The sequence below is a fragment of the Cuculus canorus genome, chromosome 2 (assembly GCF_017976375.1).
Source record: "Cuculus canorus isolate bCucCan1 chromosome 2, bCucCan1.pri, whole genome shotgun sequence".
NCBI lineage: Eukaryota > Metazoa > Chordata > Aves > Cuculiformes > Cuculidae > Cuculus > Cuculus canorus.
The window spans coordinates 13,767,046-13,793,961 of record NC_071402.1 but is presented as its reverse complement, the minus strand read 5'-3'; the positions used below and the strand labels follow the sequence as shown (position 1 = coordinate 13,793,961).

Genomic DNA, 26,916 nt, shown 5'->3' with positions numbered 1-26,916 from the left:
CCACAGATTCATGAGCTCCACACGAGCACTGTTTTTGCTATTTTTAGCTATAGCTATAGATACAGATATATAGATATGTCTCACACACAGAATAGAAGTGAGGGCTCCATTTACGTCATTCTCCTTCGAGGCACAATGATGTAACAGCTCCATTACGGATATTCTTCTACTGCCACAACAACTCAAGTTCTGGATGTTCCTGCAGAAGAGTCTTTGCTTACACTCACCAGGAGCTCAAGGCTGATAAGGTCACCAACTTGGAAGCAAGGAAACAACCAACTCCATGGTTCACATTGTTTGAACATTTATTGCAATTCAGTGTCAAAAATGTTTTACAAAAATACATTACTGTCTGCACAGAACAGCTGTAAAAATCAGTTGAACATGCAAGGGAAAAAGAAAAAAGTGTGCAAATTTAGTATGGAAGGATTTTAACCACACAGTAATATTAATACATAATTAATATTAAACAGAAATCTTACTATACAAGGGATGCCTTTCACTTCATGTCATCTCTAGTTACATCTTTAAGGAAAAACAAAACAGAACACGTTCTTTTCCATATATAAGTAGGTATTTATAATTACCATAGATTAGTTCCTATAGATAAGCATAAATGCTATTTCAAATTAAAATGTTCTCTTGGTAGCAGACCCGTTAGCATTCTGTGCAGCACATAATGGCTAAAGAAATGCAAGTTCCACCCTCCTAGGAATTGCTCTCCTAGGAGGAGAAACAGCAATGCTTGGTCAACGGAGAGGGAATTGCTGGTGTTTAAGGTATACTGGAGACTGCACATGTCAAGGACAAGATAGATTTGTTCCCCCTAGGGCCAGATCCTGCAAAGCTGATTTGCTACCAATGAAATCACTGGAGGAAGACATGGAACAGAAATCTGGTACCAGGAAAGGCACTCGCGCAGCCCAGCAGCCACACGCTGACAGCTGCATGGATGGCTGGCTGTGTCTTCAGAGCCTTTAACAAGCTTCACGATAAACAGCGAGTGAGAAAAGCAGAACACCAGGGTCCCAAACCTTGTAACGGGGAGTCTTTATCAACCTTATCAGCCATCAGCTCCACAGGGTCTACATTTTTGCAAACAGGCCAGCTAGGAAGTGTGGCATTTTAATTTAAAGCTACGTCTTTTTGGCAAGGTGCTGATCTATGGGGAAGCTGTGCAACTGGTTTATAAGAACCACTCCAGAGGACAATTCTGGTGTGCTGTACCGAGCAAGAGATAAGTGTGAAACAGCATATCTGATATATTAGCTACATAATAGAATTCGAAATGTTCCTGCTCTAAATCAAATTTTAGCCACTAAGGGCCAAGGAATTTTCTGGGCATGAAAAGCTGTTTTAGTACCTACATATGTTCTAGAAGGCGATAGCTTTGCAAGACTAATTGAAATCAAACAGAAATGGGAACACAAAACAGTTCAAACCTGGGGCAAAGAAAAATAGAAAATGATATTCTCATATACAGAAAGTGGCAGGGTGCAATTAAATGTTTACATACAAAGCAATGTCTTCAGAGCAATACATGTTTTCCTAATCACTTTACAAAATTAAAGGATCTAGCAATTCCCACAATTAAAAAAAGAGAAACCCAAACAATATAAGAGGAGATGCACACATTTTATGATCAAACTTTACCATACCATAGTTAGTATAAATCGCTTAAGGTATGTACAGCTGAAATTGTGCCTCTTGAAGTGGCTGTCACACTAAAATGAACTCCAAAGACTTGCCTCTTCTAGAAAGCTGAAACAGGCATCTCTGGGAATTCTCCCTTCCTAACCCTCCTCCCCTGCATGGATCTAGTTTTCCTTTCTACAGCACTACATTCTGCACTGTTGCATTGGCTAACACATCCTCTGAGGATAATGAGATTTTTCTGGATACACTGGCAGGAGAAAACCCTGTGTAGAGGAAAAAAAACCCTCTGTTCCTAGTATAAGAACTGATGCATGTCTAATTGGCACACATCAACTAACTAGAAGGTGAAATATCATTTGAAAAGAATGATCTATTTCCGAAGTACGATTAAAAGCCTTTCTTCCCTTCACAACAGCTTTGCCACAACTGTCCTAAGACAAAGAGGTCCTTTTTGCACAAGAGCAGCCTTATACCATCCTGCCTGGAAGCCCCTGTTATCACTGTCAGTTTTGTTACTCTGCTGTCCAGGGTAAAGCAGATGCCTTTCCACTGCTAAAATACTGGTTGCTTTGTTTATAAGTGGTTAGGGAAAGGTATTTGGATGCAACAGCTCTTAGTTTTTAATACAAGAGTATTGAATTGACCACAATATCTCCCTGTACCAGCCACTCAAGAAACAATGAGTCTCCCAAAGAAATCAAGGTCTCAGTTGCTGTAGCAGGAGGGTAATGACTGAGGCACTGACTGAATGAGGCTTATTCTGCGCTTTTTTTTTTGTTTAGTCCATTTTGTTCTCCAGTACAGTAGCTGTTTGGTTTTCTGCTGCTTCAGATACTGACAGCAGTATCACAGGACCCTGCCCTAGCAACGCACCACTGTCTGTATGTATTAACAAGTCTTCAGCACTTTGACCCTTTAAGATCTACACAGTGCTAAGAAATAAATAAAACACTAAAGTTTTATAAATTGGAGCCTCAGCTGCAAATTAAGTGTGCTCTCAGCATGACCCATGGCTCTCTTGCAGAGGACACAGAATAAACTCTTTGCTTAAGACCAGTGAATGGCTGATAGAGACAATGGTGGGAGCTGAGATAGTCCTAAATTGTGGCTGAATGCTGGGATTTTCTGTCTTGCTATGCATGGAGTGCATTAGGCTGGATTCAAACACGAGCTTAAAATTCACCCAGTGTCACAGTCTCACAGTGGATGTGTCATCTGCTAAGCACAGTCTCAGACTAGGCAGAACCCCCCAGCATCTCATACAGAAATACCATTGTGTCCCCATCACAAGAGGTTGGCCCACTACCAGTGGCAGAAGCAAGACTACAAAACAAACTAACCCCAAGTCAGTGCTGGAAACAGATGACGCTGAGGGGTATGGGACCTCTCACTGCTAGAAAAAGGAACTACAATAATCTCCAAATGGCAGTGCTTCGCTCACTTCACCTGCAGATTTCTGTCCTCAATGTCCTCATTCACCAAGCCAGATTTCAGCCTCATCTACCCCCACTGCCATCAATGTGGGAATGAAAACAAACTGTCCCATCTCACAAATACCCCCACACAAGCACAAGTTCATTTGCCCAAGGTAACAGCTTTTAAATCACTTTCAGTTGACAAGAATACAACCAGCAGGCTTATGCTTTCCATCCGCAGTCAAACTGATGAATGAGTCAATACCACCAAGATAAAGCTCCCTGTGCCGCATTTGGTTTCTCCTCATCTGAGGAATGCCAAGCTCTGGGCCACAGCTAAGGGTGGCACAGGCTCACAGAGCAATCTGGAAGAGCAAGAGTTGCATTTGCTGTTGAAAGGCAGGAGAAGGGCAGTTCTTGTCAGCATCTTCCCAATTCTCTCCTTCCCAGGCTTCCTCCCCCCTTCCTCGTTGCTCCATCTAGAGGCATCTTGCTTCCCTTTTGCATTTCTTCCAAGAACATGCAAAGTGATTTAGTTTGCAAAAATGCAAATACTGTCAATTTTTTAAAATATAAACAGCTGCAGAAAAGTGTTGAAAGTCAGTTATAAAAATGTAAAAAAAGAACAGAATATTTAACAATAATTAACTCAAGTAGTTCTTCCTGAATTGTCCTGAGTACTCCTCTTCCTCACAATTCTTTGTTCATAGTCACACAAATGTACACCCTCCTGAGGCATCCTGCTTCTATCATGCACAGAGAAAGTGCTGTACAGGAAATCTGCTGGCAAACAGCAAAAACTTTCCACTGCAGGTTTTCAAATGGTTACACACAAGATGGATTCTTCAAGCTCCACTGTAAGGAACAGTGAAGTAGTGTACACAACAGAGGAGATGACGAGCCAGATCATGGTCACAGTGAAATTAGGAGTTTGGCTACTTGCTCCATAGCACTGAAAACTTAGCTCTAGGCTAGCGTTAGAAGATCCTGCAGAGAAGGTCAGCACTGGAAGCAGAAGGGACTAGGCTGGGTCTTTGCCATGTCCTTTGCACAGAGAAATAACTGAAGATGTCAAATGTCATGCTGGAAATCCCTTGCTCACACCAGTCGTGACTGCTGTTTTTAGGAAAATGCTGACCTATTTCTTCATGCTGTCTCAGTCATCGCCCTAAAATCCAATAGTCTGAACTTAAACTGATGCCGCCAGTCTTCCAGTGACTGAAACCGTATCACTTCACCACGTTCAACAGCCCAGTTCTCCCTATATTTTACCAGCTCCAAATGACTGAATTCACTTGACAGCAGTGGGAATACAGAGCAGTGTATAGATTGGAAAACCAGGAAAACGTGGGCTTGAAGAACCAGATACTAACCTCGCCTGGGATTTCAACCAGTGCTATTAACCTAGTGGAGTTGATACAAATTTACATTGCAAGATTAAATCCAGTCCTTTGTTTCTCTATAAGTGAACTTCCTCCCTTTTAGATAATCTTCATCCTTGCAGCTTCTCTTTTCCCTTTTGCTTAGTCCTTCATAAAACCAACAAATTAAAAGAGGATGGAGTGAAATCTTAGGTATTTATATGGTGCCTATCATCTAGGCAATTCAAGCACTGAGTAGAGCAAGAAAACTAATGTAAAGAGGTAAGCATTAATACAAGAAAAGATGCTTACTATCACAAACACTTCCCTTTAAATCATAGTACAAAATACAAAAGTTCACATTGTACACTGGATTTTTGTTTGAAAGGTACTCAATCTATCAGAGGTAGAAAGTGGTACGGTGCGATTCTCTTTTGCAAGTAGGCTAGAGTTCTACCCTAAGTATTTCAGAATGTGTCCTTTTTAAAAACAAAAGTATTAAACTTGTCACAGGGATATTTTTCATAAATAGTTTTAAAATTTCGTATTTATAAATATGTATGCTAAATAAAACCAGATGGAGAGACAGTTCAACAGTCCTAGCCTCATATTGCTTTCTCTGTTAGAAACAAACCAAGAGAGTTCTCACGGTTGAGGGGCAAATTCTTTTTTAGCTTCTAAAGAGAAAAAAAATATGAAGTTTTTTGCCCTGTATCTTGTACTCTGATCATAAAAAAGGGACTCTGTACAACATGCTGCATTTATACACCAGTCCTATGGAAGTCTGTATTCCTTAAGTGCTGTGTATCAGTGAGCAATTTCACCTTTCATCTCCGAGATGCTTTTGTTGTTTGACTCAGGAGCTTCAAACACAAATATTTACACTATTTACAAATGGAGTGTCCAAGCTCAGAGGTGTAAAGTGTCCTGTAAGAATCACATAAGCTGCGGTGAGCCAGGTTCAGAACCTGAACAAGTTGATAAACTCTTGCGGCGAAAGTGAGGTGGAGCAAGTCTCCGGGTTGTTGGCTGTGCAAGGGTGATCAGTACCCTGTGAAAGGAGAAAACAACTCCATTTAGAGAGACTGTGGAAAAGGCACTAGAACATCAGCCAACTTAGCACTGCCCCTCTGGCAGACATCTTGATTGCAAATAGATAGAGCAGAGCCCAGAATAATATTTCTACTCTCGCCAAAGCAGACAGCTCAGAATTTGGCTCATATTTTAGGGGCTACTGGCAAATCATGGGAAATAAAGCCAGCAAAGATCCAATTCATTCTTCTGAGGGAAGACGGACCAGAACCTACAGTGAGCTACAGGACTTTCAACTCTAGAGACACACCTTGGATATCACCATTGTGGACAGCAAATTGTCCTGGGCTATTTTGTAGCCATCAGTTCTCCTTCAAGCTAATCCTGTTGCCAAGACCTCCACCTAACAGGCAGGAGGGAGCTGCTGGCAGTGATAAGATGATTTATTGCAGGCAGCCCTACAGTATGCCCACCTCCCTGCCCCCTCTGGCCTTGATGGCCACTACTCTTGTTCAATGTACAGCAGACAAGATCTTTGAAGCAGAGAAAAGGTGTTAATAGCTAAGGGAGGATTAAGACATAGGAAATAGGGTAATGCAAGCAAAGGAACTGCAGAACCCTAAACCAACTGCAGTCAGAAGCAGCACAGAGTGCCACATGTCCCATGACCCCAGTTAAGCTCATCCCACCAGCACCTCATACCTTCCAGGACAGGATGTGGCAGTGCCTGCACAGCTGCAGCGTGTCACCATACTGCTCCTTCCGTGGGTAACACCTTATGAGCTTGAAGTACATCTTTTTCCAATCCAGCTGTCCCTTGTCAGATAAGATTAGCCGTTTGCGAATCTGAAAGACAAAAATTGTAGCAGGTTAAATAATATTGGGTTGTTTTGTTTGAGGTTTTTTTTTTTTTTTTAAAAAAAAAAAACCAAACTTGTATTGCTCTCCTCTCCTTTGCATGAAGGGTCAGCCTTGCCAGGAAAACTCCCGCTCTGAATATCCAACTATAACCAGCTTCCTGATGGCAACAGCCTCACCCTGTACCATTATCAAAGTCTATACCCATTTCACAAATGTAAGCATACAAAAGCCTGAATCCTGGGAGCTATTTCCTGCTACTTTAGCCACTGTTTCTGGCTGGCAGGACAGCAAGTATAATTACATTTAATTTCAGAAGCTAAAGTATTTTGCTTTTTCATTGACTCTTAAGAGTCAGCATCACATTAGCTTGGGAGACACCTGCCTTTCTTTTAGAGCTCATCAGTTGCAGAGACTGGATTTGAATGTACTTGTTAATAGAAGCATTCCCCAGAGTCACTTCCAAACTAGGATCCAGACAGCAAATAAAGCCAAGTACGCAGAGAAATCTGGCATATGCGGTCCCTAAAGTACAGAGCTCTGGTACAATCAGCCCAGACATTCACCATAAACTGAGAGGGGGATTTTTGTTTGCTTGTTTAAGTTTAGAACAGTCCAGATGATCTCCAGCCTACAAACGGCCAAAGATGTTTAGACAGGTATAATGTAGGCAGCAGCAGGGCTGTTTTCTACACCCTGTCCTGTCACTCATGAAACAGCTCAGAGGGGATTTTTTGCTCTAAAGGGCAAGAGAGTACAACTCATTGCTCATGGACCACTTCCATGGATTCCCTCTGGTGGTGTCAGTCCCTGGGACATTGAGGTGATTGCTGGAGCTTGCCTGCACGTTTTCCCTACACACGTGGGGGTGAGGAGCAACTGCATGACTTGCAGTTGTTACCACCTGGATTAGGGTTGAAGAAGTTCACCATATGACTAATTCCTCAGGCTCCTATTTCAGGAATCATTGCTGTGGCATGCAAAACCCTCTACATAAATCACCTTCACAGCCATTCTCATACCAGCCTGTATTATCAGCTTGCAGCATAGCCCTTAGATCTAGGGGACAGTCAAGTGAGATGGTCCTACCCATGTTTGTTCACTTGCAAGTAGGCCCCAAAAAGCAAATAATGGCACTTTGCATCCCTCCTTGTACCTGTCTATCTGTGAAGTGGTACTGGCAGAGTTTCTTCCACAGCAGTCGGTCTTCGCTGAGCACTTGCAGGTCTGGAGCCACCTGACCAAGACTAACCAGGTCTCTCCCATCACTCAGTCGCTGCATGATGTTCAATTGTAAACACAATGGCAGGTCTGTGAAAGTGGTTCCTTTAAAGGGAGGCTGGAAGAGACGGACAAAACTGAGCTCACAGGAAGCTAAAACTCAAGCAATTCTAGTTTGCACTAGAGTCACTGTTTTTTAAGCACTGCTCATCACACAAAGAATAAGCAGACATTTTACATGGAGACATTTGACCTTCTGCCCCAGAACAGTTTGAGACATCCTCAAGAAAGGAGACATCATCGGGCACTGGAACAGGCTGCCCAGGGAGGTGGTCGAGTCACCCTCCCTGGAGGTGTTTAAAGAATGGGTGGATGAAGTGCTTAGGGACATGGTTTAAGGGAGTGTTAGGAATGGTTGGACTCGATGATCCAGTGGGTCCTTTTCAATGTGGTGATTCTATGTATTTGTATTATATTAGTTGAAAGTAGAGTTGCAGTTGAAGCCTCCTCCTCCTTCCCCTTCTTACCCATCCCACATGCATACTCTCGAGACTCTCCTCCCAGAAGCACCACTACCACCTTTCCCTACAGCAGGACATGGGCTACACTGTGGTATCCGCTATCATCCATCAAAGTCTCTCCACTATGAGGGATACTGGCATAACTTCAAGTTCAGCCTTCTGTTACAGAAACTGCTGGGAATCTCGTGCTCTTCAGCCATGTGTTTTAGCTTATGTCATCACAAGATCCTGTAACCACAGCAGTGGCTGATGAGTACCCAAAGCAGGATTTTCCCTGCATGGCTTCCCAGGTCTCTGCTGGCAAGGCTAACTTTTTCGCAGCAAACACTTGAAGGACTTGCTCCTTTCCCACCAGCTGCAGCCACGGTTTTCCAGGCTATTCAGCCACACCAAAACCCATTCCAGCTTAAAGAGCCAAAAGCCATCTTCACGCCCGTTCCACCTTTGCCAGATCTACACAATCTAGCTAGGACTGTTTCGCACGTCCACGTCAGCACAGCTCCAGGACAAACTGATCGCGACTGATCAATGGGTCCCAGACTTGTGGGAAGTCCAAGGCACGCATGGAAGTAAGGCATCAGCAAGGACCACAAACCAAGTTCTGGCTGCTCCAAAAGCAGACACAACCTTATTAAGGCAAACAGCAGCTTCTAGGATTGGGCCCCAACAAGAAAACAATGTTAGACAGATGTGCCAAGTTTATCATTTGCCCTGCACAGAGATGCTGCTATTTTAAGTCAGAGTCACAGCACCCATCTCACAATTGGCAGAGCTATTAACTGTTTCAAACAAGAAGCATGTGAACTGCCATCAGCAGGGGGCCACTACGCGAGGCTGATTTTAATCATATAGTCCCATCTCCAGCCACCCCATTGCATGTGAAACTCCAGGGGCACAAGTATTTCTGTACACAAACAGCTCCTACCTTCCCATCAGCGTCCCTGTGACCAGCCTGCCTGGGTCCTGTACCACTGCCTGGTACCTGTAAACACCACAGCTTCTCAATCAAGGCATCATTTTTCGCCATCTCCACCACCAAAACAGGTCTGAAACAACCCCTCCAGGAATGAACTATCTTTGCCATCTCCAGAGATTATCTCTTTCCATGACAGCTTTAATACTGGATGCTGAGAGTTAAGCTGCAAGCACATTGCTTGGCTGTATGTAGATGCTTTCTCAGTACCAAACAGAAATCCCAGACTCCTCATCCCTGCCCATCAGTGCCAGTTGAGATCATATTTTGGAGTAAGAAGAATGCACTGGATCCACTGATCTCCCTTGCCAACTCATCTTTCACACTCTCTTGCACTTTCTCTACCTAAAAGCTTTGCTAGGGCACAACAGGCAGCACTAAGTTCAGAGGCTCTTGGGTCAAAAACACCCAAATCTTATGCTTGTCTTATTTCTGAAGAAACCAGTGTGACTCAAAGCAAATCCTTACAGGATTTCTGAGCCAGGGCCAAAGACTTATCTGCTACTTCTTTCTCTCAGTACTCCTTTCCAGGACTTTTCAAACATTACTTTTTTTGGAGAAAGAACAGATATTATATCACAGCACATCAGTATGGTGTCACTTTTTGGACAGAGTTTCTTTTAAAGCAGCTCTAGCACACACTGAATACTTTACAAGTCTTTTTTTTAAGGTTTAGGTCTTGGCTGTTGCAAGACATTTCCCTCTTCATAAACACCAGCAGCACTCAGTGCACAGTGAGCAACTGGCTGTGCAGAGCTGCACTTGTTCTTCCTTCTCCTAAACTCAGATGGTTTTGTTCTAGCTTGACCTGAAGTCATCTTCACTGGCATGAATTTTTTTGTTGCAAGCTCAAAATCTGTTTTATTTATTTTAGAAAAGTGTCTGTAAACCTACACATAAGTAAGTCTGCATAATAGGCAGTTCCATTCACAAGCAATACTTTGAAGCACTTTTGCCTGGATAGGCAGAGTTCTTTGAAATGCTTATCTGGGTTTTATGAGTGCCTACAGTATACGAAAAACCTGCACTGTTTTACTGACTAGAACAGCAGGAGGTAGGTCCTGACCTGTGGTGGTCAGGGGAACAGACGCATGGGGGAGGCGGCCCTGGCAGTGCCCAGGCACAGGGCAGCTCCCCGGCTCACAGACCTGCTGTGCCCCAGGAGCTGCCCTACAGCAAGGCCAATGCTTCCGCAGCAGCACCAAGGGAGCTGCAGCCCATTCTAGGACCTGGAAACCAGGAGGGGACAGCAGAGGCTGGACAGAGATCATCATCAAATTAGGCACTGATGCTTTTGCAGCTCTTCAAAACCCCTCACGCTCCCCAGAGTTTATCTTCTCCTGTGTCCTGCTGCCTGTATCACTCAAAGACTGGAAATTGTTCACTGTGTTCCCAGAGAATGCAGCCATTTAAAATGCTGAAAGCAGGCCTTTGCATAATCCTTTGCAAATGCCTCTGTGGTTGACCCAGCAGAGAAAAAAAGGTGCTTTTTGTATTTCCTTAGGCCAAGTGAGAACTTCACAGTCCAGTTCACCGCAGAAAAGTCTTACAAGAGGCACCCAACACAGAAGTCAGCACTCGGGCAAAGCTGTAGTATTTCTGTGGAGCAAGTATCCATTTGAGGTAGAAAAAGTCTAGACATGGTTCTGGACAACTGGTTGTAGGTGTCCCTGCTTGAGCAGAGAGGTTGGTTGGACCATATGCCCTTCAGAAGTCCCTTCCAACCTCAGCCCTTCCGTGATTCTGTGAAATGGAGCAAGTTCAGATTTGATTCCCATGCAAAGCCAGGTTAGGAATTTATCAACTAATACATCTTTCCTATCCCCACAGATGCTGTTGAAAACAGATGTTGTGAAACCAGGACTCATCTGGCTGGAATAGGCAGCTCCAGACTACTGGAATAATCATCGACACTTTAAGCCAGGAAGCATGAAGTTATGCAGCTATCTGGAAGTTTGCATTTAATTTACAAATGAAACAAATCTAAACCTCTCAAAACTATCTGATGAACAAGTTCTGAAGGCAGTTTCTCATTTTAAGAAAGATAGAGTTGACTTTTCATACTGAAGCCTAGCCTCTGACTGCTCTCAAGATGGGGAGATGGTTTCCAGCTCTGTTTACACAGCACTTCATGGCCATCAAAGAGTCAAGCCATGGTCTGTGACCAGTAACTGCAAGCACAATCCTGCCTTGTGTATGCTGAATTTGAGTTAAGGGACACAAGTAGTGCTAGGAATGCAGCCAGTTTTTCATCAACTCCAGGTCTTTCCACAGCACTGTGCTTGCACTGGGAGGCAGTCACCCAAATGAGAGCTGCTACATGAGAAGGCTTCACAAAGGAGCCACATTATTTTTAGCTTTCAGGTTTTGTGCTTACCCTGGTGATCTGAATGTTGTTCAGTTGCTGCTGCCAGTGGAGAATGCTCTCCATCCTGTGCACCCACATGTTGATGTTTCCAACCAGGACAGACTTGCCAACTCGTTGAACTAACGTGCAGAGGGAGGTGTAGAGGGTCTGCAGCAATTCCCGTATAAGCCTGATGTTCTGCTGATCTTCAAGGACTTTGGAGGAAGAGGAAAGGTTAAAAATGGGAACCATCCAAATCATTTTCTGAGCCTACATGTTTCTCAGGCAAGTCATCTGTTATAACCTCACTTGCCTGCCTAGAGAGCCAGCCTGCACTTTTCTTTTTAAAGGAAAGCACTTAAACATCAGTCAGACACAGCAGGTTAATCAGCAGATGGAAAGAGATCCTCCAGGTTAAGCAGATGAGGCATCTGCCCTTCCTGCAGCATTTCCCCTTTCCAGCCACTGGCAACTGGCCAGCTTTCCCCTCCAATACATGCAAGAGGTTATCTATGTGCACCTCCTCACCATCTTCCCCAGGTGACATGCAGGGAAATAGGTTGGGATCTCCTTTCTCATATATACATATGCTAACCAAACACTTTGAATTCCCAGGCTTCAGCCAGAACTAAAGCATCAGGAAGGGAAGAGGCACATCTCAACCACAATTCAGCCTCCCAGCAGGTGAAGACAGCCCTCAAGCTTGCCTTTCCTCCAGAGCAGTGGGAGCACTTATGATACAGCAAATTGGCAACAAGGCAGCAGAGACTGCACATGTGCCAGGCTGGGAGCAGAAGCAGCTCTCTCTTCTGCAGTCAAAAATAGGACTCAGTAGGATGCAGAAGGGGTGGTAGCAAGGAAAGTTGGAGAAGAAGGAATCGCCTCTCAGATACCTACCGAAATACAGACATTTCCTCCTACTCCCCCCCCCCCCGCCATAGTCCTTCACCAAGGGAAAGTGGGTAAGTGGAATTACACTACAGAAATAAATGGTGATGCCCCTCTCCACCTGTCATGCATTGCCTGACTGTTGTCAAGGATGTGGTTCTCACAAAGTACAGCACATTAAATCAGCCTCCCCCTCACTGTTTCTGTTTCTTACCTTTCTGCACCACTTTTTCCAAAATGTTCATGTAGTTTTTCTGGGCAATGCCACTCAGTGACGTCAGCTGAGACTTTGCTATCAGCTCCAGCAGCTGTGGATAAAAATAGAAGTTGCAAGCCTTAGAGCACAGAGATACCTTTCTAATCTTGACTCCTAGTCACATGACATAGCAAAACAGTCCAGAGGCTTGTTTGCAGCTTGAAAATAAAAGGAAGACAGGACAACAGAGCAAACTAATGCAAAAGGAGGGGAGAGCAGAGGCCAAATAATTCAACCCACATTGAAAGGGGTGGGGGGAAAAAAAAGGCATTCTAGTGATCTTAAGGGGGGAAAAAAAAACCCCTCGATTTCATGGTTCAGAGGTGCAGAGAAACCACAAAGCAGCCCTCAGACTGACAGCCTCTGTTCACACTGAAGGAACAACAAACAGTCAACGTCACCATCCTTCACTGGGGCATAAACAAGCAGTGTTATTAGGGGACATGAGCAAATGCCTCTTTGGATAGGGATATTATTGATGGGGCATTAATGAGAATCAGACTCCACAATTTACGTCAAACTCCTGGGTTGCATGGGTTTTGTCAGAGTGCTGTCACCACAACAGAAAGGTTAAGCACTGTATTAAAAACAAACCCACCCTCCCCCAATAAAGCCCTGTTCCCACAAGGTTTCCTCCTCTTTTCAGCTCGTATAGCTGCAACACCAAGCCACTTTGCCCCGTTTGTCCCCTTTACTTGGTAACATCCCCTAATGAAAATCTTGCTTTTACTTTCAATTAGGATTTGCTTCCCATCACTGATGTCCTGACTCGTGTACAAGCCAAACGCTGAATTTGGGCTGCAGTGGCTAAAGGAAGCATTTCCCACGGGGCAGATGCCCTCTCCTCCCCGGCTCTACCACCACAAGAACAGCTGTGTAAGTTTCCTGTGGATCATGCTCTGCAGAACATGTGGCCTGTGATCTTCCAAGCCTTCCTCCCTTCCCCCAGCATTATATAAATACAGACTGTCCACGTGTCAGTCCATTTGTTTTGGATGTACATAGCCTTCTGTTTTAATTTAGAAAGGAAAGGAAAAACCTTTTATGCTACAAATCAATCAACACGTTACCACATGACTAGCTTATTAATCCTTTATCATCTCTAGCTACAGTATCCCATTGCTGGCACTGCAGAGAGCCCAAAGGGGGTACAACCACTTGTGTCAAGTAACTAAGATGGCTTTTGACAAGACTTGATAAGTCATGAGCTGAACTGTTTGCCCCGCTATAAGAATGACAGGAATGTATCCAAAAAGTCACCCCATGAAGCACGGGGCTCAGGGAGATGTGTTACTGCAGTCATTTGCTTCCTCTGCTCCCACAGACAGTGGCTTGGAACTGCCAGTTAGGAGCAATGAATTTGCCTAGAGTGACCGATCCCTTCTTCCGTTTAATTTCCAGGCCAACACCATCATCAGATGGCTTTGAGTTTACATTCTATTAATATCTTGCACCTCGCATGACTGAAAGAAAACAAGATGGAAAAAGACCTGCACTAACTCCTGTGAAGGGTAGACTGCTTGTTTTCTTGGCCCATTTGGGAGGAAACAAGAGCTGCTTGAGAGTTGGGCAGTATTTGGTGCGCAGGCATGAGTGGATCTTCTTGCTATATCAGCTAATGTGAGACCACAAGGACTGGATACCTTAAAAACAAGGCAGTTTGCAAGATGTTTGTGAAGTTTAAAAAAAATGTCTTCTCTTAATTTCCTGAAATACTGGAGGAGGAAGAAGAAATATCTCCCTCCTAAAGTGGTATGTAATACTCTGCTTATGCTAAATTACTTAGCCCTCAGATCTTTGATTATAGTGATCAACTTGCCAGACTCCATCTGTACATTAGCCACATACACAGCCAGATCAGCTCTTTTGTGCATAAACAACTGCTGCCTCCCAACTGCACCATTCTGGAGCTGGCACAGAGACAGCTTCCTCCAGGCTGGGTGTTAGCAATGTTGTGCCCGTTACTGAAAATGCCAAAATGTACCCAGTGATAAGCATAAAGTAATGCAATACCGTAAGAGCTAGATGACAGGACCATTCTTTAAGACAAACAAGGATAAAAATCTGAGCTCCTTTATGAACACTAAATTGGTACAAAATTAATTTAGCCAAAGGAGCAGATTCAAATTTGCCTTGTCTGTGTTTATCAAGGTTCAATTTATGTTCAGTGAACCAGCTCAGATATCATGTGTCACCTCTCTTCCCCTGCAGCAATAAACACAGGATGAAATTCCATATGAGAACTATGTTGTGAATACTTCTATGACTACACTGCTCCCAGGGACTATTGGCCGAAGGCCCTCAAATCAAAAGATGTTTTTTATTCTTCTGTGCTCACACAATACACAAAACCCCAGGTAAGCAATACAGTTCATCAGTGCTCCACATGCTCCAGTGCATCGGGGGTCTTTTAGCATTGGCACAGACCCAGAAGAGTAGGATCTCCGTTAATGGACTGCCTAATTGGGGTCTACAGCATTATAAAAAAAATAAATCAATGTTGCCACTTGCATAATACAGACTAAAAGCAGACTGATGAATTCAGATTAATGCTGAGTAGGGTAAAAAGGCTGGAGAGCTGCAAGCATGTGATATGATGCAGTTGCATTATGTCCAGCCCACGCTCAACCGAAAGGGACAGATGGTAGGAGAGAGTGCACAGGGAAAGGTTAAAAGCAATTTTAAAAGGGCCGCTTTTCAAAAACTAAGCGATTGCATTCCAGCTGATTTTAACTAGAGCTAGGAAGTCTGCATTACCTCCACAAAACAGGGCATTCCCAATGTTTTGTGGGATCTCAATTCACAATTTCAACTACTCGGAACCTAAAAAAGATGAATGGTAGCTTCCACAGAAAATCCTTCCTTCCTAGCCCATGTCTATTTTGCTTGCTCCGAGGTCCACCAGAGCCAGAGAGAAAAAGAGATGCAGTGGGCTACTCCGAAGTCTCTGCAAAGCTGGCAGGAGGCGGTATTTTCCACAGCAGGTCAATAACCTGCTCACTTCCCACAAGTGTGAAGGGGCTCCTGCTCAAATCTCACTAGCATTTACTGCAACGGGCCACTTACAGAAGGACTACCTGCTCTGCTCTCAGAGCTAACAAAAAAAACCCCAGCAAACAAAATAGTGCCACATGTCAGGAAAACATTGCTTAGACCTGCTTCAGCCAGGCAGCACTTCCACCCGGTTCAACACCAGGTGCACGAACAATCCATACCCCAAATAACTCACAGCTAGGGACTTAGAGCACACCAAGCCAAACAATCCTCAGCAGGCAGGCTGGAGCAAGCAGAAGGGTGCAACCTTGCCTCAAAGGGGGAAATGCTTTGTAATGATTAAATCACAAGTCTCAAAACTACTGAAGCATAAATCCCCCTTTCAATACCCCAAACCAGCTGTAGGGAAGCTGGACTGCACCCTATGGGGATCTGTAAGCTCCTCCCATTTGTAGATACAGCTGCTCACACCTGGATTGCTTAGAGAAACTTATTGCAATGAAAAATTCCTCCTCTAGCCACTCCCTGCTCTCACAGCCCTTCATCTTCTGTGGCTGAAATGTCACATTGGCCTTTGGCTGAGAGGGAGAGCAAACGCAAGGCGAGTTATAATGATTTACAGCACAGGTGCTGACAGATCTCCACAAGACAGCATTGAGCTGATATTGTTCCAGCACAGCATAAATTCAGGACTCCTGGAGCTAACTGCTATAAAAACTTAAGAAACAAATTTAAGAGAATTTAGCAGGCTGTACACTACAAGATCATGTTATTCCAGGAGAGTTGTACTCATGCAGCTTAACCTGACCTAAGCTATTATGATCAGAAACAGCACCTTCCCTTGAGATGTTACTACACAACCATCATATGACAAATCTTTCTGAAGGAAGCAGCCAGCAAAACCTCACTGTCATCTGAACAGAGCGTTCCCGAAGGAGAACCAACAGTTTCTGGGCTGCAGGTGGTTTTGTCTGTGCTCATATTACTTATGCTTACAGAATGTTTCCAGTCTTTTCATTAAATCTGTAAGACCAGAGAAACCAGGACTGCTTCAAGATAAAGAAGAGCCTGGGTTCTCTGGATCAATCACACTGCCTTACTAAGTCTAAAAAGGGAGCATTGTCCTGTAATATGCAGGCAGATGCTATATTTTAAGATATGAAAGACCAAGTCATGGCACCAATACCTACCCTTTGCACTTCCAGCACTCTATCAACAGACTGTCAAGACAAGATTGATGCTGGACGAAAATTTCTTTTGCTTCAGTTACATGAACTCACTGGCTACAGCTGATGGTATTTGCCCATTAAAAATACCTGCCAAGCTTCTTGCAGTTCACATCACCACCTCACTTGGAGGTGCCCATTTTATCAGTGCACCCCTTAGGAACTCCAAGAATTTAACTTAAGCAGCAGGCTCTTCAGTATGAGAAATTCAGCACTGAAAACACTGTAGCACTTAAGTTCAGAGAAACTCATTAAGGAATGCTTTGAGACAGGCAAGCCAACTTTCAGCCTGAAAGCCCATTTTGGATCAGTGGTGATGTAGCTTATTTTTCTGCAGGGCAGACTTGGGTATAGCCAGCAAAGTCCCAAGCCTGCAGCCATTTCTCTCCTTTCTTCCCCTACAGATATCCTCACACTCTTCCCCCAAGCCTTCAACTCTAAACTTCCCCCCCTTGGAAAGCATTTGTTTGATGAACTAAGTAGCATGACATTAATCAGATACACTGAGCAACGGGTGGAACTAGGGAGAACAAGGAGAGGGAGGGAAGGGAAAAATGTTTTGCCTGCCAATGTTCAAGGCATTTTCCATGTGACAGATTGTTCATCTGTGTGCTCTAGGAGGCCTGCGATTTGCAAAGGACCATAAACAAGATCCACATCTAGGCAGAGCTCTTCATGAGTAAATCTGGCACAAAAGGCATTTTATGAGCTATTATCCACCGGAGACTTGGCCGATACAAGCCTTTCATTTTAAAAAGTCAGTTTTATATTTGATCCATGGTACCAGGTTTAATATCTTCTTTAATCTGCCAAACCACAAGTCAGTCTCAATTAGGAAGCTTCATCCTTCTCAGTTGTACTGTATCCTTAAAACTGCTAGGGGGAAAACTACTCTTAAAAGCTCTGAACAGAGGTAATTTGTAGAAACAAGAACACATGCCGACTTCCATACAGAACACCGCTATTTTGGATACACAGCAGATTTGGGATGCTTTTATGAAGTCCTCATATGAAAAAGCAGGAAGGTCAGTTTGACCGTTCCCACCAGACTTCACTGAAATTTGAGTTTGCTCTTCAAAAACTTTAATGAGACTTCTGCTCAGTCACTGCAGTCCATGCAAGACACCCATCACATTGGGCTGAGCAGCAGAAGCCCATCCCATGGCACAGCACAACCTGAGGACATGCTTAGCAGGGGTCTTTGGAGTTCTTCATTATCATATGACAAAGTTTGCCAAAGGGATCTCTGGAGCACCAAATACAAGTTATATTTTAGTTTCCTCCTTTATAATTTTAAAATTTAGATTTAAAATCATATCTCTGACTAAAAAGTAGTAACTTATGAATATGCTTTGTGCATGATCCAGCTTACATTTTTTCCTTTTTAATAAATTTTTTAAAAATTCTCATTTTGCAACAAACCAGTTTAATAGAGTGGACAGCGTAAAACTTAAGGATTTCTGTGTTTTAGCCATGGAGTATCCTGTTCAAATATAAGGCCAATTGCTGAAACATGAACAGCACCTTGCAGTTGTTCAATTTTATTTTTTTTTTTTTAATTCAACAAGCTTCTTTAATATACGTATGCTTAATTGTATTTTCAAAACATGAAAAGGGCTGCTCCCACTTTGTTGCTTTCTGGAATGCTGACAGCATAGTATAAAAGTAAAAGCTAAGGCAGAATGATAAGATAAAACGAGGCTTATTTTTCTATGGGTAAGAATTCCCATCCATTTCTTCTCTTGAAGTCCAAACTTCCTGACTGGGAAATGGCAGTCTGAAAGCACCCAAACAGTAGAGCAGAAGGGTGGTTGGGGGATGTAGGGAGAAGCTCTATGGCAAGGCAGGCAGTCTGCATGCCTGTAATCAATACTCTTAGTTTTTTATTTAAGTACTGAATATTCATCAAGGAATTTTTCAAGTGAGTTTCAGGTACGTATTATGTTTACACTAGGAAAAGTTCAATATACTATACTGACAAATAGACCGGTTGCTTTTAATCCTGAAATACTTGCAGAAGTGAAAAGGAATTGGCTTTTCTAGATCCAACTACAGCTTGTATCATATGCAGATATGATAGAAGTGCTACACAAGGTAGATTTGCAGTAGAGGGGTGCTGAAATAATTAATATTTGGCTTTTGTTTGTCAGACTACTGCTTCCTTGTCAAGACAGCAAGAACATCCTGAGCACCCTGTGTTAGTTGAAAATGTCCCTGCTTACTGCAGGGGAGTTGGATGAATGACCTTCATGGTCCCTTCCAACCCAAACCATTCTAATTGACTCTAATGTTATAGCCTTCCACAATAATCCCCCTAAAGATGACACTGCTGTGTGTATATATATCTGCTATCAGAAAACATTGAGTACCTCAGCGCTGGTGATCACCTTCTCTGTACAAGCAGGAAAACATGTTGTCCCAAGACCAGCAAAATGAGAACAGCCTGAGTTTCCATGGACTTGTATCCCACTTTGCCTCTCCCTGAATCCCCACTCCCTGCCACCACCCCTGCAGTGGGACACCCAAGTAATTGCCAGTGCCCTTCCTGCACTACGGGTGGGTAATCACCCCCAATGCCTGTACCCTTCCCAGGGCAACAGAGATTTTCACAGGCTCCTAGTCACTTAGACAACAGGTGACCAAACAAAGGTGAACTTGCTCAGATCACTTCTTCCTTAGGCTTTTCATGACATTTGACTCAGCAAAGGGAAAGCAACACCAGAGCTGCTTGGTTCAGAACCTAAAACCTGAACAGCTGGTGCCTCACCAGCAATCAACTGCTGATGAGATGTTTATAAACAGCCTCAAGTTAATAACAGATTTTTTTGAAACTTATTGAATTCCAAACCTTGATAAGCATTCTGAAATTTGAGATCAATTTGCAGATCACATGCTCATAAACACAGCCTTCAGAACAGCAGCTCCTCTGACCACTACCACCCACTCTGACCACCCAGAGCCAAAAAAGAAGCCCCAACCTGTTATGCAAAGCCACAGCAAGGAGAACCTGGGGCTGATGACTCCTTACCAACTAATAGTGTCACGACTAAACAAATGCTTCACCCACTGAAACTCCTGCCAGTCACATGGAATTAAGAAGAACCATGATCTTTAACAGAGAAGTTAATATCAGTGCCTTCAAATTCAGCCTATCCTCTCATTCCCAAAATGCTCAGCTCCCTAGAGTAACTCCTATACAACTTCAAAGGAGACAAACCTCTACAGCCCTTGTGAAGCTCAAGACTCTGTTGTGAAGAGGTCCCCATTGCTCTATGGTCTCTGCAGAGAGCCCATACTCCTTTTGGGGCTATAGGAATCACATTTAGAAGCTGAATTGAGAATTCAGGAATTAGAAGCTAAGTTTTCTGGGTTTCAGAAGTGAATTTCAAAACTAAAAAGTAGTAGGAATGTTAGGCTAAGGATGGCCCATCTTCTACATTACCACCATCTCCCTCCCTCTCTACTTAACAGAGCAAAGGGGATGTCTTGGCAGCTCATCCACCCAACTTCCATCAATTACTTAATGCAGTAAAGGCTGATACCCCCACTTGCATGCTTGGATCTCTCTTCTTTGCCATAGCTTCCCACCACCCAACTGGTGCTCGCTTCAGAGGCTCTACCACCATCATAGCAAAATAAACCTTGGCCTTTTACTCACCCTCACAACATAGTTGAATCGCCTGGAGTCCAGGATAGCACTGGAAAAGTCAAGTCGGTTGAAGGCTTCTCCCAAGGTGCAGTAACCATGGCGCTGAGAAGAAAAAACAGTCTGTGTCGTGTTTTGGCAGACATAAGTCCAGACAGCACCAGGAAGACATGACCCAGGGCAACTCGATTTAGCAAGCTAGTGGGTATAAACTATGGGACCAGCATGCAGAGCCGTGCTTACTGACGTCAAGTGTGAGCGTGGTGGCCCACTGCAGATATGCTAGTTTCTCAAGAGTGACCCGAGCTCTGCTCATAACCCATGAATTTATGGGTGAGAATAAGCTACGCATTCCCGGCGTTCAATATACAGCGCGAGTTCAGAGCGGTCTCATACAGCCGCTTCTCTCCGCGAGCATGAGCAAGCCATTGTGATGAATTCCAATGATTTTCCATGTTAGGGTTGTACTGGGTGACAGCCAAGAACAGTATTATGGCTTGGTCTGCAAATGGCTTTTTTTTTTTTCTAACTGAGGGAAGCAAACAAGTCATATTTTAAACACATGTACAGAGCCTTGTACAGCAAGCCCTGGCTCCCTGATTGGGGTTTAAAATCATTGCTGAAATTCCAACTGCAAGCCAGGTCTTCCACTTATCTCTTAAGAGCTTCTGCTGATTTATATCAGCACAGGATCGTCCACTACTTGGAAAAAACAGTGGAGAGAAAACAAAGAACCTATAGTAGCACTCACCTCTTTTGTGCTCCCCTTATGAACATAGATCCACTTCTCCTGGTGGAAATCTGTTTGGACAAAGACACATTTTGCTCAGTTAATCTTTTACCTTGCAAAGGGCTGGATCTTTGTTCTGCTCACAGCACTTACTGCCCTTTTATTGCAAATGACATTATTTGTGTTAACACTACAACACTTGAAACCATAATTGGGAACTTGTGGAGTTGCTTTGTTTCCATACTGTTTCATTTGATACCATGATCCTGAGCCTTAAAAAGGGCTTCTGTTTCAGTAACACAGCTCAAGACTCTAAATGTTTAATCTGCCAGCCACAGATATACCATAGCACCTCCTCTTCTCTCGTCTCAGACAGTAAGTGTGCCTGACAGCCAGGTTCTGTTGTTATTGATTTTATTAACTATTCATTACCTCAGTTACATGCTTGGGACTGAATGTCAAATTTTTAGTTGAACAAAAATGTCATGAGACACCAGGCATGTGAGAGAGCTTTTAGCAGTGAGGTCAGGCTCAGAGAAGCATACTTGTGCTTGCAGCTAACTTGCTAAAAAAGAAAAACCTATTTGGGACCAAAGTTTTCCTATTTCTAATTGCCCCTCCCTTCACTCAGAAATGGAAGTTGTCCCATCCACTCCCCAAAATAGCTTCCCTGTACCCACCACACACTGCCAACTCAGTTTGCAGAACAGTCTTTACTGCAACAGTTATGCTGCTCAATCCTTCTTCCACCCCATTCTCACATGGGCTTTTGACCTTTCTTCCACTACACACTGGCAATTCAACCGTAAGAAAAGTCTTCTCTCTGTTCTGTTAGACTCCTTTCCTCAAAAGAAGTATTGTACTCTTGAAGTCTTTCTCCACCTAAGGAAGCAGCAATGTGCTTGTCTGGTACTGTGAGCCCAAGGACAAGCCCAGTCTCAGTTACAGGCATGCAGACCCTGCATCAGGCCCTTTTAAATAGTAGGTCACAGCAGAGCCCAGCCAGAAACTGTCATGGTAACATTTGTTTGTTCAGAGAAGAAAATGCACAGAGGGGCTTGTTTTTGGCATCAGTTTCTGAAATCCTGGGGGATGCACAAGGAGCTAAGAGTAGTGTGGGAATTCTAACTCATTTCCTCTGTGTATGTTTACATTTGTAGTCTTCACATCTAACTCCAGTACCTATCTCACAATCAGAACGACACAGACCTTGCTGTCCCTGCAGGCTCCCTGGAGTCCTCCCACAGTGCACTATCTGAGACCCTGGCTGCTCACTGTGCGTACAGAAAGATTTCAAACCTTTCATTGTTTTGAGCGAAGTGAAGTCTTATTTCATTTTTCATGCACTCCGCTCACAGAGATAGGATCAAAGCTCACATTCAGGCTTGTAGCCTCCAGTAACGTAGATTAATACTCAGCATGTATATGGAAGGAAGAATAAATTTAGCCTGTTGTGCAGAAGGAAGTCTATGGGGGGAAAAAAATACTGGAACTGGTTCATTTGAATGTACCATAGGAAAAAATTACCCTCCTCCTGACAAATACAAATGACAAATTTGATCACAACAAGCACAATTCCTCAGAGCAGGGATTACTAACAGGGCATAAATCTTCGTGTTAAACTGTATCCAAGTTCTCTGCTTAGGTCAAACATGGGCGCAAAGCCCTTCAAGTCGCTCTGAAAGACTCTTCATGCACTGTACAAAAACCATAGATATGAAGCATTTTCCATTATTCTACACCAACTTTTATTTAAAAAAGCCCAAACAGACATCTTACATTGAATCTTGGCTTTGTTATTCAGCAGGTCTTTTTTTCTCTTCTTGGCGGCAACATCATAGTTCAGACTGTTGAAGAGATTCTCCTTGTTGTGATCATCCTTTTTACAAAAGCTGTGAATGACAGAAAGCAAGGATTCGGTTTATTTCTGCAGGCTGCTGAACACTGCTTCCCTGCAAGGAGAAGAAATACACAGGTTTTCATTGTGAGCTCCAAAGCTGCCTACTTGCAGGCTGCTCTGAAGAAGTCTGCATGCAGTTCTTGCATCCAATAATGGTATTTTCAAATGAGCCTCTAGTGCCTCATTGCTGTGCTAAGAAAACGGACAAAACCAGGTAATACAGATTGCACAGTTCTGTCTGGTGCACCGCTGGGCACTACCCTTTTCCTCCATTTGACCCGTCTTTATCTTTAAGTAACACCATATCCTCCTATTGTAGGTGGTAGATTCTTCTGAGCCAGTCAGACTTCTATGGAAGGATGTATTTAAATATCTCCCAGGACAAGTTATATGCACTCAAAACATTTATTAACAAGAGTCCCTAAAAAACCTTCTTTCAAGCTTACAGGAAAAGCTCAGCTGACGTTAAGACTTGGCTGGTGGTTTCCAAACCCCACACAGTAGTGACTGTACAAATTAACAGCTAGGATCTCTTGTCCAAGACCACCCGCCCATCTTCTGCATTTGCTAGAACTCTGCTGTAACTATATCATTAGCAAAGGGAGCAATAACCCCTTATTTTGTTCAAGGGCAATGAAAGACTACCTATAAAGAGGCTGTGCATTAACATCTCCACATTCCACAGACCTGCAAATCAGCAGATCCAAGTAGCTATGTGAAACTGAGAGGCCCTTGGGCAGCCACAGCACCATGGTGCAGATGCCTGGGGGTGGCACTGGAAGGCAGCTCTCAGCAGAGGCCTCCCTGCACACAGCATGCTGCCCAGAGCTCTGGGCATGCCTTACAGGTATTAGGGAGAAGATAGGCAATGCATCCAGGAGAATAAAGGACAGATGTCCCCACTTCTTTAGCAACTTAAGGGATGGGAGATGGCTGTCTGCAGGTCTGAATTCAAAGAAGGGCCCCAGACATCTCACTGACCCTCTCAGCTGCTGTGGCAGCACTGAGCTGGGACAACCCTACAGTTCTGGCAGGCACACGAACATGCTGCTGCTTGCAGTGCTGAGCAAGTTTCCTCTGTGACAGCCACAAGGACCACTATAAAGCCAGGCTGCTTCCTCTACAGACCTCATGTGTACACTGTTTATTCTCAAAAAAAGTCTGAGCAGTGTACCATCTGACATCAACAGTTATTCAGCACAGGCTCCCAAAACTTGCAGGACAAGGCTCCTTGTGTCCCTCTACTGATCAACAGGGTCACCAGCCTAGGTGTACAGCCAGGACAGCGTGGTTTGCTGTCAGCATGGCCACGCTACCAGCACGCAGAGAAATCAAATGACCAAGGCAGAGTGTCAGCCCATTAGGGGCTTGGACCTCCTTCAGTGGTATCCAGATGCGTGGTCTAGTTTGGCACCTGCACATTGCCCCAGAGGTGGAGCAAGCCTTTCCCAGCTTCAGGGCACCACAAGCCTCCGCTCCCCCTTCCTCCTCCAAGTCCCCGTTGCAGGGCTCCACACCCATGGGGGAAGGCACCACTCCTGCAGGCTCTGCCACTGCAGACTGGGAACAGCAACAGCTTGGGGACCTGGACACTCACACCAGCTGGAGCTGGCTCAGAAGAAGCTAAGCCTAAGAGCAGAACATCTCAGCTGCACATTGCCCCATCCATTTGGCTTTCTGCTGGGGGGACCTAAACCCCAAGAACAGAGTACGGCAGTAAGGAAGCTGTTTTGAGATGTTTAAGCCTATTATTTTATCAGGGCTGTATAAAAATCAATAATGGGCCAGGTCAACATTCCCCATGCAGTGACAGAATCCAAGCCCAGAACGGATCTGCTTTAAATCTTACATGCCAACAGCACACCCTTAACTGTTGACTTCCTACTGAATGACTCTGTAATCTGAAACCTTCATAACAACAGCAGTGGATGAATTCCAGTATGGGAGGCAGATTATTCCCTTGTTTATGTGTTGCCAGGTTTACACACTTCTCCAAGGCATCTTGACAGGTTGAACAGTTGGGCACCAGCACCTGGCACTGCAAGGACCTTAGCTTGGGGCCGGTGTGTCACCTCCTTACTTTTTAATGGGAAAAACGATGTATAAACATGCCAAACTCAGTATTCCCAACACAATCAGACCCATCTGCCAGACATTTTTATACCCATTTACAAATCAGATGCTTTGGATTCTAAAATTGATTTTTACTTACAGCTTGCATAAAAAAAGGGCAAGAGACCTGCTACAGCAGTGGTTCACAGTAAATCCCTGTTTGCTCCAAGCCCCTTTTGTCATGGGCATCTCACCCCATCCCTTGGCCGGGCTGCAGCAAACCCAAACCTGAGTGCACAGAGCTGAAATCAAGGCACAGTTCTGCAAGAGAAGTTTGGTCTTGACAGAAGCAGCCTGGCCAGGGACCTCGACACCCCCCGCCACCGCCACGGCCTCCTGCCCACAGCCCCGCAGCGCTTCGCCATCTCAGGGGGTTTGCTGATGTTTTGCAGCCAGATGAGTCAAGCTGCACGTAAGGTTCATTACTCATGGTCTGGGGAGGGTTTATGGCTTAGGATACATCCTCCTGCTCCAGCCCGAGAGCCGGGAAGCACGGGGAGGGGTTGTTTTGGAAGGAGGAGGAAGGACAACACCCCCAGCTGCCCCTCCAGCAGGCGCTGAGCGATGCTCCCCCGGCCACACCGCCCAGGCCACGGGGGGAGGAGGGGGGGGCGGGGAACCCTTTCGACGGTTGGATTCGATCTTAAAGGCCTTTTCCAACCTAAACCATTCCGTGATTCCGCTTTCACCTTTTCCTCGCTTTCCCATCCCATCCCACCAGTGCAGGGCCTGCCCGGCCGCCTCCGTGCCCACCCCCGGGGCTGAGACAGAGCCGTTCGCGGCTCAGCGGGGGCTGGGATGGACTCGCCGAGCCCCCCCGCGGGCAGCCCCGGTGCCTGGGGGGTACCGGCACCCCCCCAGCGCGGCGCCCTCTGGCGGCCCCGGCGGTACCTGCTGATGTCGCCCACGTAGCCGCCGCTCTTCTCGTCGAGGAACCGCGTCCAGCCGTCGGCCGTCTTCACCCAGCTCTGCCCGGGGGAGCGCCAGTCCTGCCCCAGGAACGGCATGGCGGCAGGACGCGGTGGAGCGAGATGAAGAGGAGAAAGAGAGGCAGGCGGGGAAGCGAGACGCGAAGGTACAAACGCAGACGTGCCGCCGCGGCAAGGCTGCGGGCACCGCACGCTCCCCGCTATTTATGCGGCGCGGGGCGCTCTGTTGCCGGAAGCGCGGCTCTGGCCCCGCCCCCGCCCGCCGCACGTGGCGGTGTTTATCGGCACAGCCCCCCGCGCGTGGGCGTGCCCACCCGGGCAAGGGGGCACGGCCAAACGGATGGGGGCGTGGTCAGCCGGGCAGAGGGGCGTGGCCAAGGCGCTGGTTTGGGCAGTGACGGTGGAAGTTGTGGCGTCGGTGTTTAATAGAATCATCGAATCACCAGGTTGGAAAAGACCTCTCGGCTCATCAGGTCAAATCATTCCTATCTGCCACCAAACCACGTCCCTGAGCACCTCATCTACCCGTCTTTTAAATACCTGCAGGGATGGGGACTCAACCACCTCCCTGGGCAGCCTCTGCCAGTGACCAATGGCCCTTTCAGTGAAAAATTGTTTCCTGCTATCAAATCTGAGCCTCTCTGGTGCACCTTGAGGGCATTCCCCTTTGTCCTGTCACCTGTCACTTGGGAGAAGAGGCCAGCACCCTCTTCTCTACATCTTGGGAGTTCTAGAATAATTTGGTTGGAAAAGATGTTTGAGATCAAGTCCAACTGCACCTGTCCACTGCTAAACCATATCCCTGAGCACCTCATCTACCCAGCTTTTAAATCCCTTCAGGGACTGTGGAC

At 45.1% G+C, this 26,916-nt stretch overlaps 2 protein-coding genes and 1 long non-coding RNA gene across 4 annotated transcripts in view; 2 read left to right on the top strand and 1 right to left on the bottom strand.

The window, feature by feature from the left end:
• The window catches only part of NTAQ1 (N-terminal glutamine amidase 1), a 39,271-nt gene extending 27,863 nt beyond the window's left edge, over positions 1–11,408 (top strand). Inside the window, exon 6 of the mRNA XM_054058787.1 lies at positions 10,868–11,408. Coding sequence (XP_053914762.1) covers positions 10,868–10,941 — 74 coding nt within the window. The 3' untranslated portion in view covers positions 10,942–11,408. The remainder of the gene's footprint in view (positions 1–10,867) is intronic.
• On the bottom strand, positions 292–26,294 carry FBXO32 (F-box protein 32). The gene is made up of 9 exons (XM_054058784.1): positions 26,028–26,294; positions 22,904–23,016; positions 21,146–21,195; positions 20,407–20,499; positions 12,487–12,580; positions 11,415–11,599; positions 7,479–7,661; positions 6,167–6,310; positions 292–5,483 (listed from the first exon to the last, which is right to left on the bottom strand). Exons 1-9 carry the CDS (start codon positions 26,141–26,143, stop codon positions 5,394–5,396), a joined length of 1,068 nt encoding a protein of 355 aa, XP_053914759.1. The 5' UTR covers positions 26,144–26,294; the 3' UTR covers positions 292–5,393.
• LOC128851243 (uncharacterized) lies at positions 11,606–15,020 on the top strand. 2 transcript variants are annotated; one of them, XR_008448522.1, is made up of 4 exons: positions 11,606–12,346; positions 13,269–13,404; positions 13,930–14,280; positions 14,740–15,020. It is a non-coding gene; the product is annotated as an uncharacterized LOC128851243 (long non-coding RNA). The 2 variants fall into 2 exon arrangements; XR_008448521.1 differs by lacking the exon at positions 14,740–15,020 and having other exon boundaries at positions 13,930–14,728.
• Positions 26,295–26,916: the final 622 nt, after the last annotated feature.

Bases quoted from the DNA above. Each gene is read 5' to 3' on its own strand.
- FBXO32 (XM_054058784.1), bottom strand. From the start codon at position 26,143: ATGCCGTTCCTGGGGCAGGACTGGCGCTCCCCCGGGCAGAGCTGGGTG. The intron at 7,662-11,414 runs GTAAGCACAAAA...CGTCTCTTCCAG, and splicing joins ACAACATTCAGATCACCAGG to CCTCCCTTTAAAGGAACCAC. The intron at 6,311-7,478 runs GTACAAGGAGGG...TTTGTCTTTCAG, and splicing joins ACCACTTCACAGATAGACAG to ATTCGCAAACGGCTAATCTT.